Source organism: Salmo salar, chromosome ssa25, assembly GCF_905237065.1.
Source record: "Salmo salar chromosome ssa25, Ssal_v3.1, whole genome shotgun sequence".
Classification (NCBI taxonomy): domain Eukaryota; kingdom Metazoa; phylum Chordata; class Actinopteri; order Salmoniformes; family Salmonidae; genus Salmo; species Salmo salar.
This window is the reverse complement of record NC_059466.1, coordinates 2823198-2837086: the sequence shown is the minus strand read 5'-3', so window position 1 is coordinate 2837086 and position 13889 is coordinate 2823198. Positions and strand designations below refer to the sequence as shown.

The 13889-nt window shown below is 44.5% G+C and overlaps 1 protein-coding gene across 1 annotated transcript in view; it reads left to right on the top strand.

Annotated features, from left to right (window-relative positions):
• The window catches only part of LOC100380858 (E3 ubiquitin-protein ligase MYCBP2), a 356005-nt gene that overhangs the window by 301144 nt on the left and 40972 nt on the right, over positions 1–13889 (top strand). The window contains 13 exon segments of the mRNA XM_045707688.1: positions 307–551; positions 908–1075; positions 1285–1442; positions 1967–2166; positions 2659–2817; positions 3328–3488; positions 8178–8334; positions 8940–9197; positions 9329–9394; positions 10354–10593; positions 10700–10789; positions 10917–10997; positions 11231–11497. Coding sequence (XP_045563644.1) covers positions 307–551; positions 908–1075; positions 1285–1442; positions 1967–2166; positions 2659–2817; positions 3328–3488; positions 8178–8334; positions 8940–9197; positions 9329–9394; positions 10354–10593; positions 10700–10789; positions 10917–10997; positions 11231–11497 — 2250 coding nt within the window.

The window sequence follows — 13889 nt, the reverse complement described above, 5'->3', positions numbered from 1 at the left end:
AATAATCTGCCAGACAGCAAAAAATATTTTAATCCCAAAGTTGTCTGATCTGACCGCACGCTTCCAACAGAAGCATAAAAAATGCAGACAGCGCCGCAATGATCTCTCTAGGGACCCGCATCCCTCTACCTACAAATATTACCACAAACTTCAACTCTACATTTTATTAATTTAGCAGAAGCAATTAAGGTTAAGTGCCTTGCTAGGTAAACTTTTGGTTACTGGCCCAATGCCCTTAACTGCTAGGCTACCTGCTCTCCCCTCTAACCCACCCGTGGCCTCTAACCACCCTCCCTACCCATCCAGGTGAAGCAGTCGAGGAAGAAGCCCCTGCAGGTGAAGACGCCGCGGGCGCTTCCCACCATGGAGGCCCACCAGGTGATCCGTGCCAACGCCCTGTTCCTGCTGTCCTTAAGCAGTGCTGCTGAGCCCAGCCTGCTGTGCCACCACCCGCCTCGCCCGCTCCACTCCACACTGCCCAGCCTCAAGGAGGGTGTCTCGGATGAGATGCCCAACAAGATCGGCTGCCTCTACCTGCAGACGCTGGCCAGGTAAATGATGGATATCTATTGTGATGATCAAAATTAAAAGGACTGGAGAGACTGGGAGGGAAAAATTAAAGGTGATTTCCTTTTATTTTTTCTTCCTAAAGAGTCTCCTCCTCTTTTAGTTTTATGCCCTTTGGGACAGCATTACACTTGAAGCGCTGTGGCCACTTTAATTCAAGCGATGATCATACATTTTGTCTGTGTAGTATCTTCCCATATCCCGTGAACATGTTGCACAGTGAAAACCATCATGGAATTCTTAACATTTATTTGCTAGGAGGTAGCATCCACATAACCTAAACACTAAATCTTTCAACTACATATGATACATGTATGTAAACCTGTCTCCTCTCTTCCAGGCAACACACAGAGAACTTTGGTGGGTACACAGATGACAACCTGTTCCAGGACGAGATGAGGTACCTGCGCTCCACATCTGTCCCTGCGCCCTACATCTCAGTCACCCCCGACGCTTGCCCCAACGTGTTCGAGGAGCCCGAGAGCAACATGAAGTCCATGCCCCCCAGGTAACACACACACACCTCTTTTTGAGAGTAGAGATGAGCAGACTGTGATTATGTCAGTGTGTGTTGTATGTGGTTGTAGCGTGTGTCATATCTGTGCGTGTGTGTGAAAGAGACTCGTTCCAGTGTGCTGTGAGTGTTTGTGTGTTCTATTTATGTGTCATGTATGACATAAACAGATGGTCAACATTTCTTTGTTGTATCTCTTGCAGTCTAGAGACCAGCCCAATCACAGACAGTGACTTGTCCAAGCGGACGGTGTTCCAGAGGTCCTACTCTGTGGTGGCCTCTGAGTACGACAAGCAGCATTCGGCCTCCCCGGCCAGGGTCAAAGCCGTGCCCAGACGCAGAGTCCATAGTGGGGATGCAGGTGGGTAAACCTTCCCCTGAACCACGAAACCAGAGGAATGTGATCCTATTTACTAGTATAGTCCATTAAACTAAGGGTTTTGGATGCAGACAAAAGTTATTCTACACTTCACCATTAACTCGTGTACCTGATGTTTACTACAAAATAATTATGGTAATGGTCATTACATGATAAAGACATTGAAGTGTAACTCTTTTTTTTGTTTTCATAGGATTAATTATTTGTAAATGTCAGCTGGAATAGGGTTGAAAATTACTAAGTGTTACCAGTCATCATGACATTTGTAATACCGTATTTATTGTTTTGTTATTTATATCATATTTATACAATGGGTGGGTCTAACCCTGAATGATGATTGGTTAAAACCGCATTCCAGCCGGTGTCTATTCCACAAGTTACTGGTAACCCGTTGTATAAAAGTCATAATGCCCTCGAAGACTTCATCTCGGGCCATGCCAATATATCCTCCAAACACCAACTTCTCGGGCATTATCACTTAATTGTAACACTGTCCTCCCCTCCAGAAGTGGGTTCCTCTCTGTTGCGCCACCCGTCCCCGGAACTGTCCCGTCTCATCTCGGCCCATGGATCCCTCAGTAAGGGCGAGAGGAACTTCCAGTGGCCCGTCCTCGCCTTCGTCATCCAGCACCACGACCTGGAGGGTCTGGAGGTGGCCATGAAGCATGCCCTCCGCAAGTCCGCCTGCAGAGTCTTCGCCATGGAGGTACGTCTGTCAAAGATAGTATTTCCCATAGGAAAATGTCTCATGCTTACTCTAGCTAGGCATTTGCAGTTGTATAGCACAATTAAACAGTTAGCTGTGTAATGTCAAATGCTAATGTGATTAGCCTATTGGCTTACATCCTCTTTGAGGTGTCAGTGGTAGTCGCTAGACGGCCCTGTTAGAAAGGACAAAAGTGTAGGCAATATCTGAGATGATAAACTGATTAGAATGTTTATTTTTCTGAAGTAGTAGTACTAGGGTTAAGGTTAGGTTCGTGGTTTGAAAAGCACTGTACCTTTTTCCTAAATTGTATCGCTTTTCCCTTCTGTCCTTAATCTAATGTGATCTGGTGATTTTCAAACCAATAACTTTTGTCAACGTTATACATCGTTGGTTTTTGTTACTTATATATGCAATAAATTAATACATTTCAGGTTTTTGTTGTAAAATGAAAAGGACTGAGCCACCAACTAACCCATCTCCCCCCCTCAGGCATTCAACTGGCTGCTGTGTAACGTGATCCAGACCACTTCGCTGCACGACATCCTGTGGCACTTTGTCGCCTCCCTCACCCCGTCACCATTTGAACCCGAGGAAGAGGAGGAGGATGAAAATAAAGCCCATGGGAACAAGGAAATTGTGATGGAGCAGGTGATGTTTGATTATTATTATTTGACCCTGCTGGTCATCTATGAACATCTTGGCCATGTTCTGTTATAATCTCCACCCAGCACAGCCAGAAGAGGACTGGCCACCCCTCATATAGCCTGGTTCCTCTCTAGGTTTCTTCCTAGGTTCTGGCCATTCTAGGGAGTTTTTCCTAGCCACCGTGCTTCTATACCTGCATTGCTTGCTGTTTGGGGTTTTAGGCTGGGTTTCTGTACAGCACTTTGTGACATCAGCTGATGTAAGAAGGGCTTTATAAATACATTTTATTGATTAAGAATCCAGGACCTGGGTGGGGTCGTCTCTTGCGAAACAGGTCTCTTCCAAATTAGATTATCTCAATGCGACAAACCTGGATACATAAACGTTTTTATTTGAGGTACCAGTACAAACATGTTCTATATTCAGACAATGTCAATGTATGTCTGAAGTCATTGCTTCCTTAATATGTGTGTTTTTATAAACGTTTCCATTATGTTTTCTTCGTACACACAGGAGAGGGACCTTGGAGTGTGTGAGCACCCACTGTCTGACATTGTGATCGCCGGAGAGGCCGCCCACCCCCTCCCACACACCTTCCACCGCCTCCTCCAGACCATCTCTGACCTCATGATGTCACTTCCTAGTGGAAGTTCCCTGCAGCAGATGGCCCTCAGGTACGGTGGCCCTGTTGCTCAAAGTTCACCTCCGCTTTAAACTCAAACCTGCCTTCAGCTAAATAATTTTAACCATACACTTGGAACAGAGCATATTATCTTGCAATAAGACGAAAGCTATATCTTTTAAAGGGTCAAATAATTTTCTATATATGAATAGGCAATATAATATTAACTTTATCAAATATTTTTTCACAGCCACAGTTTTTTTTCCACAGTTAAAAAAATAAAAATACAACTGCTGGGTTTCTCAACATACAAGTATCTGGTAGACTAAAAAGCGCTGTCCGCCATCACCTTTACTACTCATCTGATGAATCTACTGTGTTGTCATCAACCTAAGTAAATACCATCGTCATTTTTAAAAATAGAAAGATTGATTGAATGTAACAGGTGTTTGAACTGGTTCAGGGAACAGAACAGAAAACCGAAAGTGATCTGTAGTGTTCTGCAACAAACTTTATTTTAAAAGCATGGGAACCGGTTAATAATGTTATTTTACATTCTGAGCAGTTCTTTTCAGTCCCAAGAAAAACGGCAACTAAACCTCTATGCAAAAGCACTCTCTGCCACTCAGAAACTACTCCTTCCGGTGTCTGAAGTTTGCTATATGGTTAGGGCTGTTACGTGACCGCATTACTGCCACACCTGCAGTCACAAGTCATGACCGCAGTCAAATTCCACATGACCGTTGTGTAACAGTAACTAGGCTTCTCCAAAACTGCACTCTGATGCCGCTGACGGTCATTTACAAAATATCCTCCAATACCCTACTCAATAAACTGGAAGCAGTCTATCACAGTGCCATCCGTTTTGTCACCAAAGCCCCATATACTACCCACCACTGCGACCTGTACGCTCTCGTTGGCTGGCCCTCACTTCATACTCGTCGCCAAACCCACTGGCTCCAGGTCATCTACAAGACCCTGCTAGGTAAAGTCCCCCCTTATCTCAGCTCACTGGTCACCATAGCAGCACCCACCTGTAGCATGCGCTCCAGCAGGTATATCTCTCTGGTCACCCCCAAAGCCAATTCCTCCTTTGGCCGTCTCTCCTTCCAGTTCTCTGCTGCCAATGACTGGAACGAACTACAAAAATCTCTGAAACTCGAAACACTTATCTCCCTCACTAGCTTTAAGCACCAGCTGTCAGAGCAGCTGTACATAGCCCATCTATAATTTAGCCCATCTATAATTTAGCCCAAACAACTACCTCTTCCCCAACTGTATTTATTTATTTATTTATTTATTTTGCTCCTTTGCACCCCATTATTTCTACTTTGCACCTTCTTCCACTACAAATCTACCATTTTAGTGTTTTACTTGCTATATTGTATTTACTTCGCCACCATGGCCTTTTTTGCCTTTACCTCCCATATCTCACCTAATTTGCTCACATTGTATATAGACTTATTTTCTACTGTATTATTGACTGTATGTTTGTTTTACTCCATGTGTAACTCTGTGTTGTTGTATGTGTCGAACTGCTTTGCTTTATCTTGGCCAGGTCGCAATTGTAAATGAGAACTTGTTCTCAACTTGCCTACCTGGTTAAATAAAGGTGAAATAAATAAATAAAAATAAATTAGTAGCCTACCAGTCGCTAATGGCCTGGTACTCAGTCTATTGTCCCAAATCCAGTTATCAAACAGCATCGCCCTCTTGGCTTCGGAGGTTACCGCGCCGTCGTCACCTATCCTATCCGGACTCTTTCCCTGGGGGATTCTGCCTTGGACTTGGATCCTCCACGTTCCAGGGGGGACTCTACCTCGGATCTACTGCGCTCCTCCTCTTTCCGGAACTCGAGTGTGTCTGATGCACTGGCTCCTCTGTCAGCCACAATGGGTTTTGTGGCCGGCTTGAGGCGCAAAATCTGCCAGACCTCCTCTGCCATTTCACCAGCCGTTATCATTGGCAGCTCTATGGTGAGTAACATCTCGGTTCCTGGGGGAAAAAACTTGTGCTATCCTGGAGATCGCATATAGGACATTACTAGGTGTTTTCCTACCGTTCTACGACAGCTGCCAGGGGCTGACGAGGTCGTAGTCCATGTGGGGTCAAACGACATAAGGAGGGCTAGCTCGGAACTGCTGAAACTGGATTCTCATGTTCGATCGAGTTCAAGTCCGGGCTCTGGCTGGGCCACTCAAGGACATTCAGAGACATGTCCCAAAGCCACTCCTGTGTTGTCTTGGCTGTGTGCTTAGGGTTGTTGTCCTGTTGGAAGGTGAAACTTTTCCCCAGTCTGAGATCCTGAGCGCTCTGGACCTTGACATTTTCAACCTCTCCCTGACTGAGTCTGTAATAGCAGTTTCAAGCAGACCACCATAGTCTTTGTGCCAAAGAACACTATGGTAACCTGCCTAAATGACTACTGACCCGAAGCACTCACATCTGTATCCAGAAATGCTTGTCATGGCTCACATCGGCACATGTGACGAATAACATTTGATTTGATATTACAGACCAGGTCAAATGTCAGTGAAGACACTTGCCAATTGGTCAGCGCATGCTATGAGTATGCATCCTGGTAATCCGTCTGGCCCTGCGACCTTGTGAATGTTGACCTGTTTAAAGGTCTTACTCACATCGGCTACGGAGAGCTGATGTTCTCATGCATGCTTCAGTGTTGCTTGCCTTGAAGCGAGCATAAAAGTGATTTAGCTCGTCTGGTAGGCGCGTGTCATTGGGCTGCTCGCGCCTGTGCTTCCCTTTGTAGTCTGTAATAGTTTGCAAGCCCAGCCACATCCGACGAGCATTGGAGCCGGTGTAGTAAGATTCGATCTTAGCCCTGTACTGACGCTTTGCCTGTTTGATGGTTTGTCGCAGGGCATAGCGGGTTTTCTTATGAGCTTCCGGGTTAGAGTCCCGCTCCTTGAAAGCGGCAGCTCTACCCTTTAGCTCAGTGCGGATGTTGCCTGTAATCCATGGCTTCTGGTTGGGGTATGTATGTACAGTCACTGTGGGGACGACATCATCGATGCACTTATTGATGAAGCCAGTGACTGATGTGGTGTACTCCTCAACGCCATCGGAAGAATCCCAGAACATATTCCAGTCCGTGATAGCAAAACAGTCCTGTAGTTTAGCATCTGCTTCACCTGACCACTTTTTTATAGACCGAGTCACTGGTGCTTCCTGCTTTAATTCTTGCTTGTAAGCAGGAATCAGGAGGATAGAGTTGTGGTCGGTTTTACCAAATGGAGGGCGAGGGAGAGCTTTATACGTGTCTCTGTGTGTGGAGTACAGGTGATCTACAATTTTTTCCCCTCTGGTTGCACATTTAACATGTTGATAGAGATTTGGTAGAACTGATTTAAGTTTCCCTGCAAGTCTCCGGCCACGAGGAGCGCCGCCTCTGGGTGAGCGGTTTCCTGTTTGCTTATTTCCTTATACAGCTGACTGAGTGCGGTCTTAGTGCCCGTATCTGTGGTGGTAAAAAAAAACAGCCACAAAGTATAGCTGAGAACTCTCCAGGCAAGTAGTGAGGCCTGCAATTTATCACAATATACTCTACTTCAGGCGAGCAAAATCTAGAGACTTCCTTAGATTTCGTGCACCAGCTGTTGTTTACAAATATGCACAGACCGTCCCCCCCCTCGTCTGTGCTGTTCTATCTTGCCGGTGCATCGTATATCCCGCTAGCTGAATATCCACGTTGTCATTCAGCCACGATTCCGTGAAACATAGGATATCACAGTTTTTGATGTCCCGTTGGTAGGATATTCGTGATCGTACCTCGTCTAGTTTATTGTCCAATGATTATTGTCCAATTGGCTGATGGAAGATAAGGCTACTCAGTCCAGAGGCTGCGACACAGCAAAGCCTAATCAGACATGCCCGTGTACATCATGGCCTTAATGGCCATGTACTCTTATAACCTCCACCCTGCTTTGCCAGAAGAGGACTGGCCACCCCTCAGAGCCTGGTTCCTCGCTATAGGTTTCTTCCTAGGTTCCTTCCTAGGTTCCTGCCTTTCTAGGGAGTTTTTCCTATCCATCGTGCTTCTACATCTGCATTGCTTGCTGTTTGGGGTTTTAGGCTGGGTTTCTGTATTACACTTTGTGACATCAGCTGATGTAAAAAGCACTTTATAAAAAAATGTATTTGGTTCTTACAGGCAAAGTGAAATTATACAATGAATTTACTCGTGGTGCACATCTCTCAAATTATATTTAACAACACCCTGAGTGCATCGGACATGAAACAACAATACAAATGTAACAACAGCACAACAAAATAAATAAACCGTTTTCCTTTTGCAGGTTATTTTTCATTTTAACACCAGCGGTGTAACTAGCACTTTCTATTAACTGCACTGAGCCAAAACAGTGTTTCGCGGAAGTGAAGCAAAACTTTAGTGGTCCAAACCATTCAACTTGAGGCGACGGGGGTTGGGGGTGCAAAATGCAATCCTAATTCTAAAATATTTTAATACAGACTAGTTCAAAACATTACTAATCAATGAAAATTACAAATTGATCATTTTCTAGTTATAAAGTGGGGTTGCAAAAAATATATATATATATATATATATTTGAAAGTGGTGGTGCAGCTGCTCTGTTTGCTCCATTGCTCAGGCGCCTATGGGGGCACCATCCTCCAACCAACTTAGCTACCATTGTGTACTGATCAATGTGAGTGCGTGATCTCACCGTTGACCCGGAGTGTGTCCCCCTCTTTCTATTAGGTGTTGGAGTCTGAAGTTCAAACAGTCAGACCACCAGTTCCTGCACCAGAGCAACGTGTTCCACCACATCAACAACATCCTGTCCAAGTCGGACGACGGCGACAGCGAGGAGAGCTTCAACATCAGTGTGCAGTCTGGCTACGAGGCCATGAGCCAGGTGAGACAGAATCCAATAGGAGAGCCATACTCATAGGGCTGTTTTCCCGGACCCATATTAAGCCTAGTAGTGGACTAAGAAGTTATTGAAATAGGGAATCTCCTTTGAGAATGATTTTTAAACCAGGACTGGATCTGGGAAACTGGCCCATGACGTTTTGTGGTGGCTAGCTCGACCTTAAGAAAGCAGGTAAAAAAAGAGACTAGGTGAGTCAGGTACCACAACTGCTGTCTGAGACCCAAGTGCAGACCAACACAACAGATACCTGAGTCGTGTTCATTTATTTCTTAAGTCCAGTTATTCCCTCCTATTTTCAGTCTGCTTTCTTCCGTTTAGTGCCTAATGAACATGACCCTGGACCTTCTTTGTTGATAAAATTATTACTTTTTTGTGGGACTAGGTTTAGGAGTAACTACATTGTAAAACGTTTTGATTTTTAAATGTGTTGAATTCACTTGTATGGCTGAAATAAAAACATTTAGGATTGCTAGCTAAATTGTAAAACCTTTTCTGTTATCCTCTATGGTTTTAAATGCATTGTATCCACTTGAGTGGCTGAAATGTTCATTTCTAAATTGTCCAATAAATCTTATTTATCTATATAGCTGGGAGGTGTTGAACATCATTTGACCTTCCAGGAGTTGTGCCTGGTGACCAGTCTGAAGGACCTGACCATCTTGGTGGACATGAAGACGTCCAGCCGTCCTGCCATGATTGGCAGCCTAACAGACGGCTCCACCGAGACCTTTTGGGAGTCGGGAGATGAGGACAAAAACAAGACCAAGAGCATCACCATCAGCTGCGTCAAGGGCATCAACGCCTCCTACGTCACCGTGCACGTGGACAACTCCCGCGACATCGGGGTGAGTAGGGAGGGCTGAAAGGGACATAATTCTCCAAAATCAAATTAATCAGATGCCACAATCTAAGGTTAATGGAAAAACTGGCTGTTTTCATTGATATTAAAGCCGCTCTTCTCTGTCTCACTCCACAGAACAAAGTCACCTCCGTGACGTTCCTGTGTGGCAAAGCCGTGGAGGACCTCTGCAGAATCAAACAGGTTTGGCCTCTTATTTTTGTAATGTTGTGTATGTTGTGTAAATAATGTTGTGTAAATAAAGAAAGGACTCAAATAATCACCCTAAACTGTACCTCTGGTTAAAAGTAGGTCACTATATGTATTGCACTACTATTTGGGAATATACCGGAATTTACGGACTATAAGCCGCTACTTTTTTCCCACACTTTGAACCTCGCGGCTTAAACAATGACGCGGCTAATATATGGATTTTTCCCGCTTTAAAAATAAATAAAAAATAAACACATTCTGTGACGTGCTCAGTTTTTTGGCGGCATGAAGCTTTCATTAGACCAATGAAATTGCCGAACGGGTTAAGGTCAAACAACTTTTTTGTTTACTGTTTAGATTAAATCGAGCGTGCTCAAACTTCCCATCATTCTGATTACGGTAGTCATTTTGTCACCCTCATCATGGCAAAGACACGGAGAAATGCATATGATGCAGCTTTCAAGTTGAAGGCGATTGATCTGGCTGTTGGAAAAGGAAATAGTGCTGCTGCACGGGAGCTTGGTCTGGAGCAATGACTCTTGGTAGGCTACTGTTGACTGCTATTTTTTATTTTTTTTACAAGCTGTGTTTCGTTAAAGCCTATAAAGTTAATTTGTTTCAATGTACCGGTAGGCACCTGCGGCTTATAGACATGTGCGGCTTATTTATGTTCAAAATAATATATATTTTTTAATTCAGTGGGTGCGGCTTATATTCAGGTGCGCTCAATAGTCCGGAAATTACGGTAAGTGAGATACAGCCTAATATAGGATATGGCAAACTTGCAGCAATTAAAGCCCTTCTGTACAATGTGTATTGTAATTTACTGTATGTAAATACAATTTGTTTTCAAAAGAAGGAACAAAGGAAAAGCAGTACTAAACATTTTGATTCACCTCGGTGTCAAGACAACCTTCACTCACCAATCCCTTCTCCCCACCTCTCTCCAGATCGACCTCGACTCGCGTCACATGGGCTGGGTGACCAGCGAGGTTCCTGGGGGAGACCACCATGTGATCAAGGTGGAGCTGAAGGGGCCCGAGAACACGCTGCGGGTGCGCCAGGTCAAGGTGTTGGGCTGGAAGGAGGGCGAGAGCATCAAGATTGCAGGGCAGATCTCAGCCAGTGTGGCCCAACAGAAGAACTGCGAGGCCGAGACTCTCCGCGTGTTCCGCCTCATTACCTCACAGGTCGGTTCAACTGTCAATCACACAATCAACATTTTTATGTTTTCTTTCACTTTAGATCTAAGAGAATTGGCTAGGTTAAAGTTTTACCCTTGGTGTGTGTGTGTAGGTGTTTGGGAAGCTGATCTGTGGAGATGCTGAGCCCACCCCTGAACAGGAGGAGAAGAACCTGCTGTCATCACCAGAAGGAGAGGATAAGGTCAGGGGTCATACTGTATACCGGGGTTCCCAACCTTTTTGACCCACCCCCTATTTCACACTAACTTTTTAGCAAATTAAGATGATAAATATTGTCATTTACATGTTATTGTTTTACCTGTCATCAGGCACCTTCAGATGCAGACCTGAAGGAACACATGGTTGGCATAATTTTCAGCCGGAGCAAGCTGACCAACCTGCAGAAACAGGTCAGTAGTCTCTTGCCTGACAATCTATGGAATGAATACCTGGCCAATAAAGTGCAATTAACTACAATATAAAACTACAATACAATGTGATCTCTGGCTACAATAATCCTCAGTAGCAGGCTTTGAGGGACCGGTTTCAAGCCCCTGACTCTGCTTACCCTCTCCATGTTATCTTAACACTTGAAATTGACTTCATATACCTCTTTTGCTTTCCTCCCCCTTCCCCCTTCCAGGTGTGCGCCCACATAGTCCAGGCCATTCGCATGGAGGCGACCCGTGTGCGTGAGGAATGGGAGCATGCCATCTCCAGCAAGGAAAACGCCAACTCGCAGCCCAGCGACGACGACGCCTCCTCGGACGCCTACTGCTTCGAGTTGCTCTCCATGGTGCTGGCACTGAGCGGCTCCAACGTGGGCCGCCAATACCTGGCCCAGCAGCTAACACTGATGCAGGACCTGTTCTCGCTGCTGCACACGGCCTCGCCCCGTGTCCAGAGACAGGTGGGCAGTGTTCATATCGTCATCAAGAAATGTGACTAAAATAGACTAAAAGCACCTATTTTTCAGTGGTAATTGACGAGAGATAGCTGGCTAAATAGACCAAGAAAAAACTAGAACCAAACAAAATCTCTAGTTTTTGGAGAGATTGAGAGAATTTCAGCAATAAGCACAATTAATATTAGAAGCACAGATGTGCAGCACAGCTCTGTTCATCAGTGGAAAGGACACCCAGCACCCGTCCTTCATCAGCTGGTGAGCTGCCTGGGAGCAAGCAATGAGTGTGGGCAAACAGGCTCCGCTCTGACTCCGCTTTCGATTATACACATCATGCAGACGACTCTTGCTTCCCCATAGCTAATCAGTCACCACCAGCCTTCTAGTTATATACCCTTTGCTTGGTTATGAAACACAAGCTGCTTTACGAAATTAAAAACAATATTAGCATTAAGTTTAATAGTAAAACAATAGTCTAGCTATGTTTTTCTCTCCCTTGAGTATAGAAAGGTTTTAGATTTTGTAGTCTCACTCAACCCTCACACTTTACCCACTGCATTTCATAGCTAGGTTCTGTAGCCGACGTCCTAGCCAAGTCTCCCTCTTTTCCTCAGAGAAAACAGCATTGCGTTCAAAAGATATGACCCATAATACCAGTGCTACGTTTTTTTTATTCCGATTGTTCATTGGCGGGACACATTTTGCATTCATAAAGCATATCGCTGGCCATTCTAAATCTAGGCTACTTGCGGACCGGATCGTTAATCATTTGTTTAGGCTACACCTTGTTCAGTCATGTTACGTCATTAGCTAGCTATAGCTAACAACCTGGAGCGCGTTCAGCAGGACGCAGCGTTTTTGAACGTTCAGATAGAAATATGTTATGTACTAGAAACATGCCTCTAAAGGCGTCGGCATGCTTCTGTTCTTGAGTAACCCAAGATGGCGTAGCAGTCAGGCGTCTGTCTTCGTCTTGTCGTGTCCCGTGTATATATCTTTTTTCTTCGCATATATTTTTTAAATATTTTTTAACCTCAACTCCAACATACTCTCCTGCAACCCGCCTCACCCAATATGGTATGGATCTGCTATTTTCTTTACTTTAGAACCGGAACCCCCAACAGAAGCTTACTAGCTAGTAGTCAGCGAGCCACTGCTAGCGGTCATCAGCTAACCTTTAGCCCGGACAACTCCTGCCAGTCTGCACAGCGCGATTCAACCCAGAGCTTCCTGGACTCTATTTCCCCACATCTCCTGATTCTTACCGCAAGGTCTGAACCTTTTCACCTGGATCATTGCAGCTAGCTAGCTGTTATCCGAGTGGCTAATCCTGGCTAATGTCTCTGTCCCAAAGCAAGCACCAATTAGCCTGGAGCTAGCTTATGCTAGGCCCATCTCCCAGCTCGCTGAAGAGGTCCATCAGCCACTCCTTGGGCTACAATACCTATTTTGCCAATTGCCCTGGACCCTTTTACTACACGGAGCCCTGCCGATCCATCATGACTGGTCTGCCGACGTAACCTCCCGAGGGGGCACTTATTTTAACTTAATATAATACATCAATAAAATCAATTTAGTCTCAAATAAATAATGAAACATGTTCAATTTGGTTTAAATAATGCAAAAACACAGTGTTGGAGAAGAAAGTAAAAGTGCAATATGTGCCATGTAAAAAAGCTAACGTTTAAGTTCTTTGCTCAGAACATATGAAAGCTGGTGGTTCCTTTTAACATGAGTCTTCAATATTCCCAGGTAAGAAGTTTTAGGTTTTAGTTATTATAGGACTATTTCTCTCTATACCATTTGTATTTTATATACCTTTTGACTATTGGATGTTCTAATAGGTGCCAGCCTAATCTAATAGGTTCCAGCCTAATCTCGGGAGTTGATAGGCTTAAAGTCATAAACAGCGCAATGCTTGAAGCACAGCGAAGAGCTGCTGGAAAGTGCTGTTTGAATGAATGCTTACGAGCCTGCTGCTGCCTACCACCGCTCAGACTGCTCTATCAAATCATAGACTTAATTATAATATAGAACACACAGAAATACGAGCCTTAGGTCAATAATATGGTCAAATCCGGAAACGATCATTTCGAAAACAAAACGCTTATTCTTTCAGTGAAATACGGAACCATTCCGTATTTTATCTAACGGGTGGCATCCCTAAGTCTAAATATTGCTGTTACATTGCACAACCTTCAATGTTATGTCATAATTATGTACAATTCTGGCAAATTAATTACGGTCTTTGTTAGGAAGAAATGGTCTTCACACAGTTCGCAACGAGCCAGGCGGCCCAAACTGCTGCATACACCCTGACTCTGCTTGCACAGAACGCAGGAAAAGTGACACAATTAACCTAGTTAAAAGAAATTCATGTTAGCAGGCAATATTAACT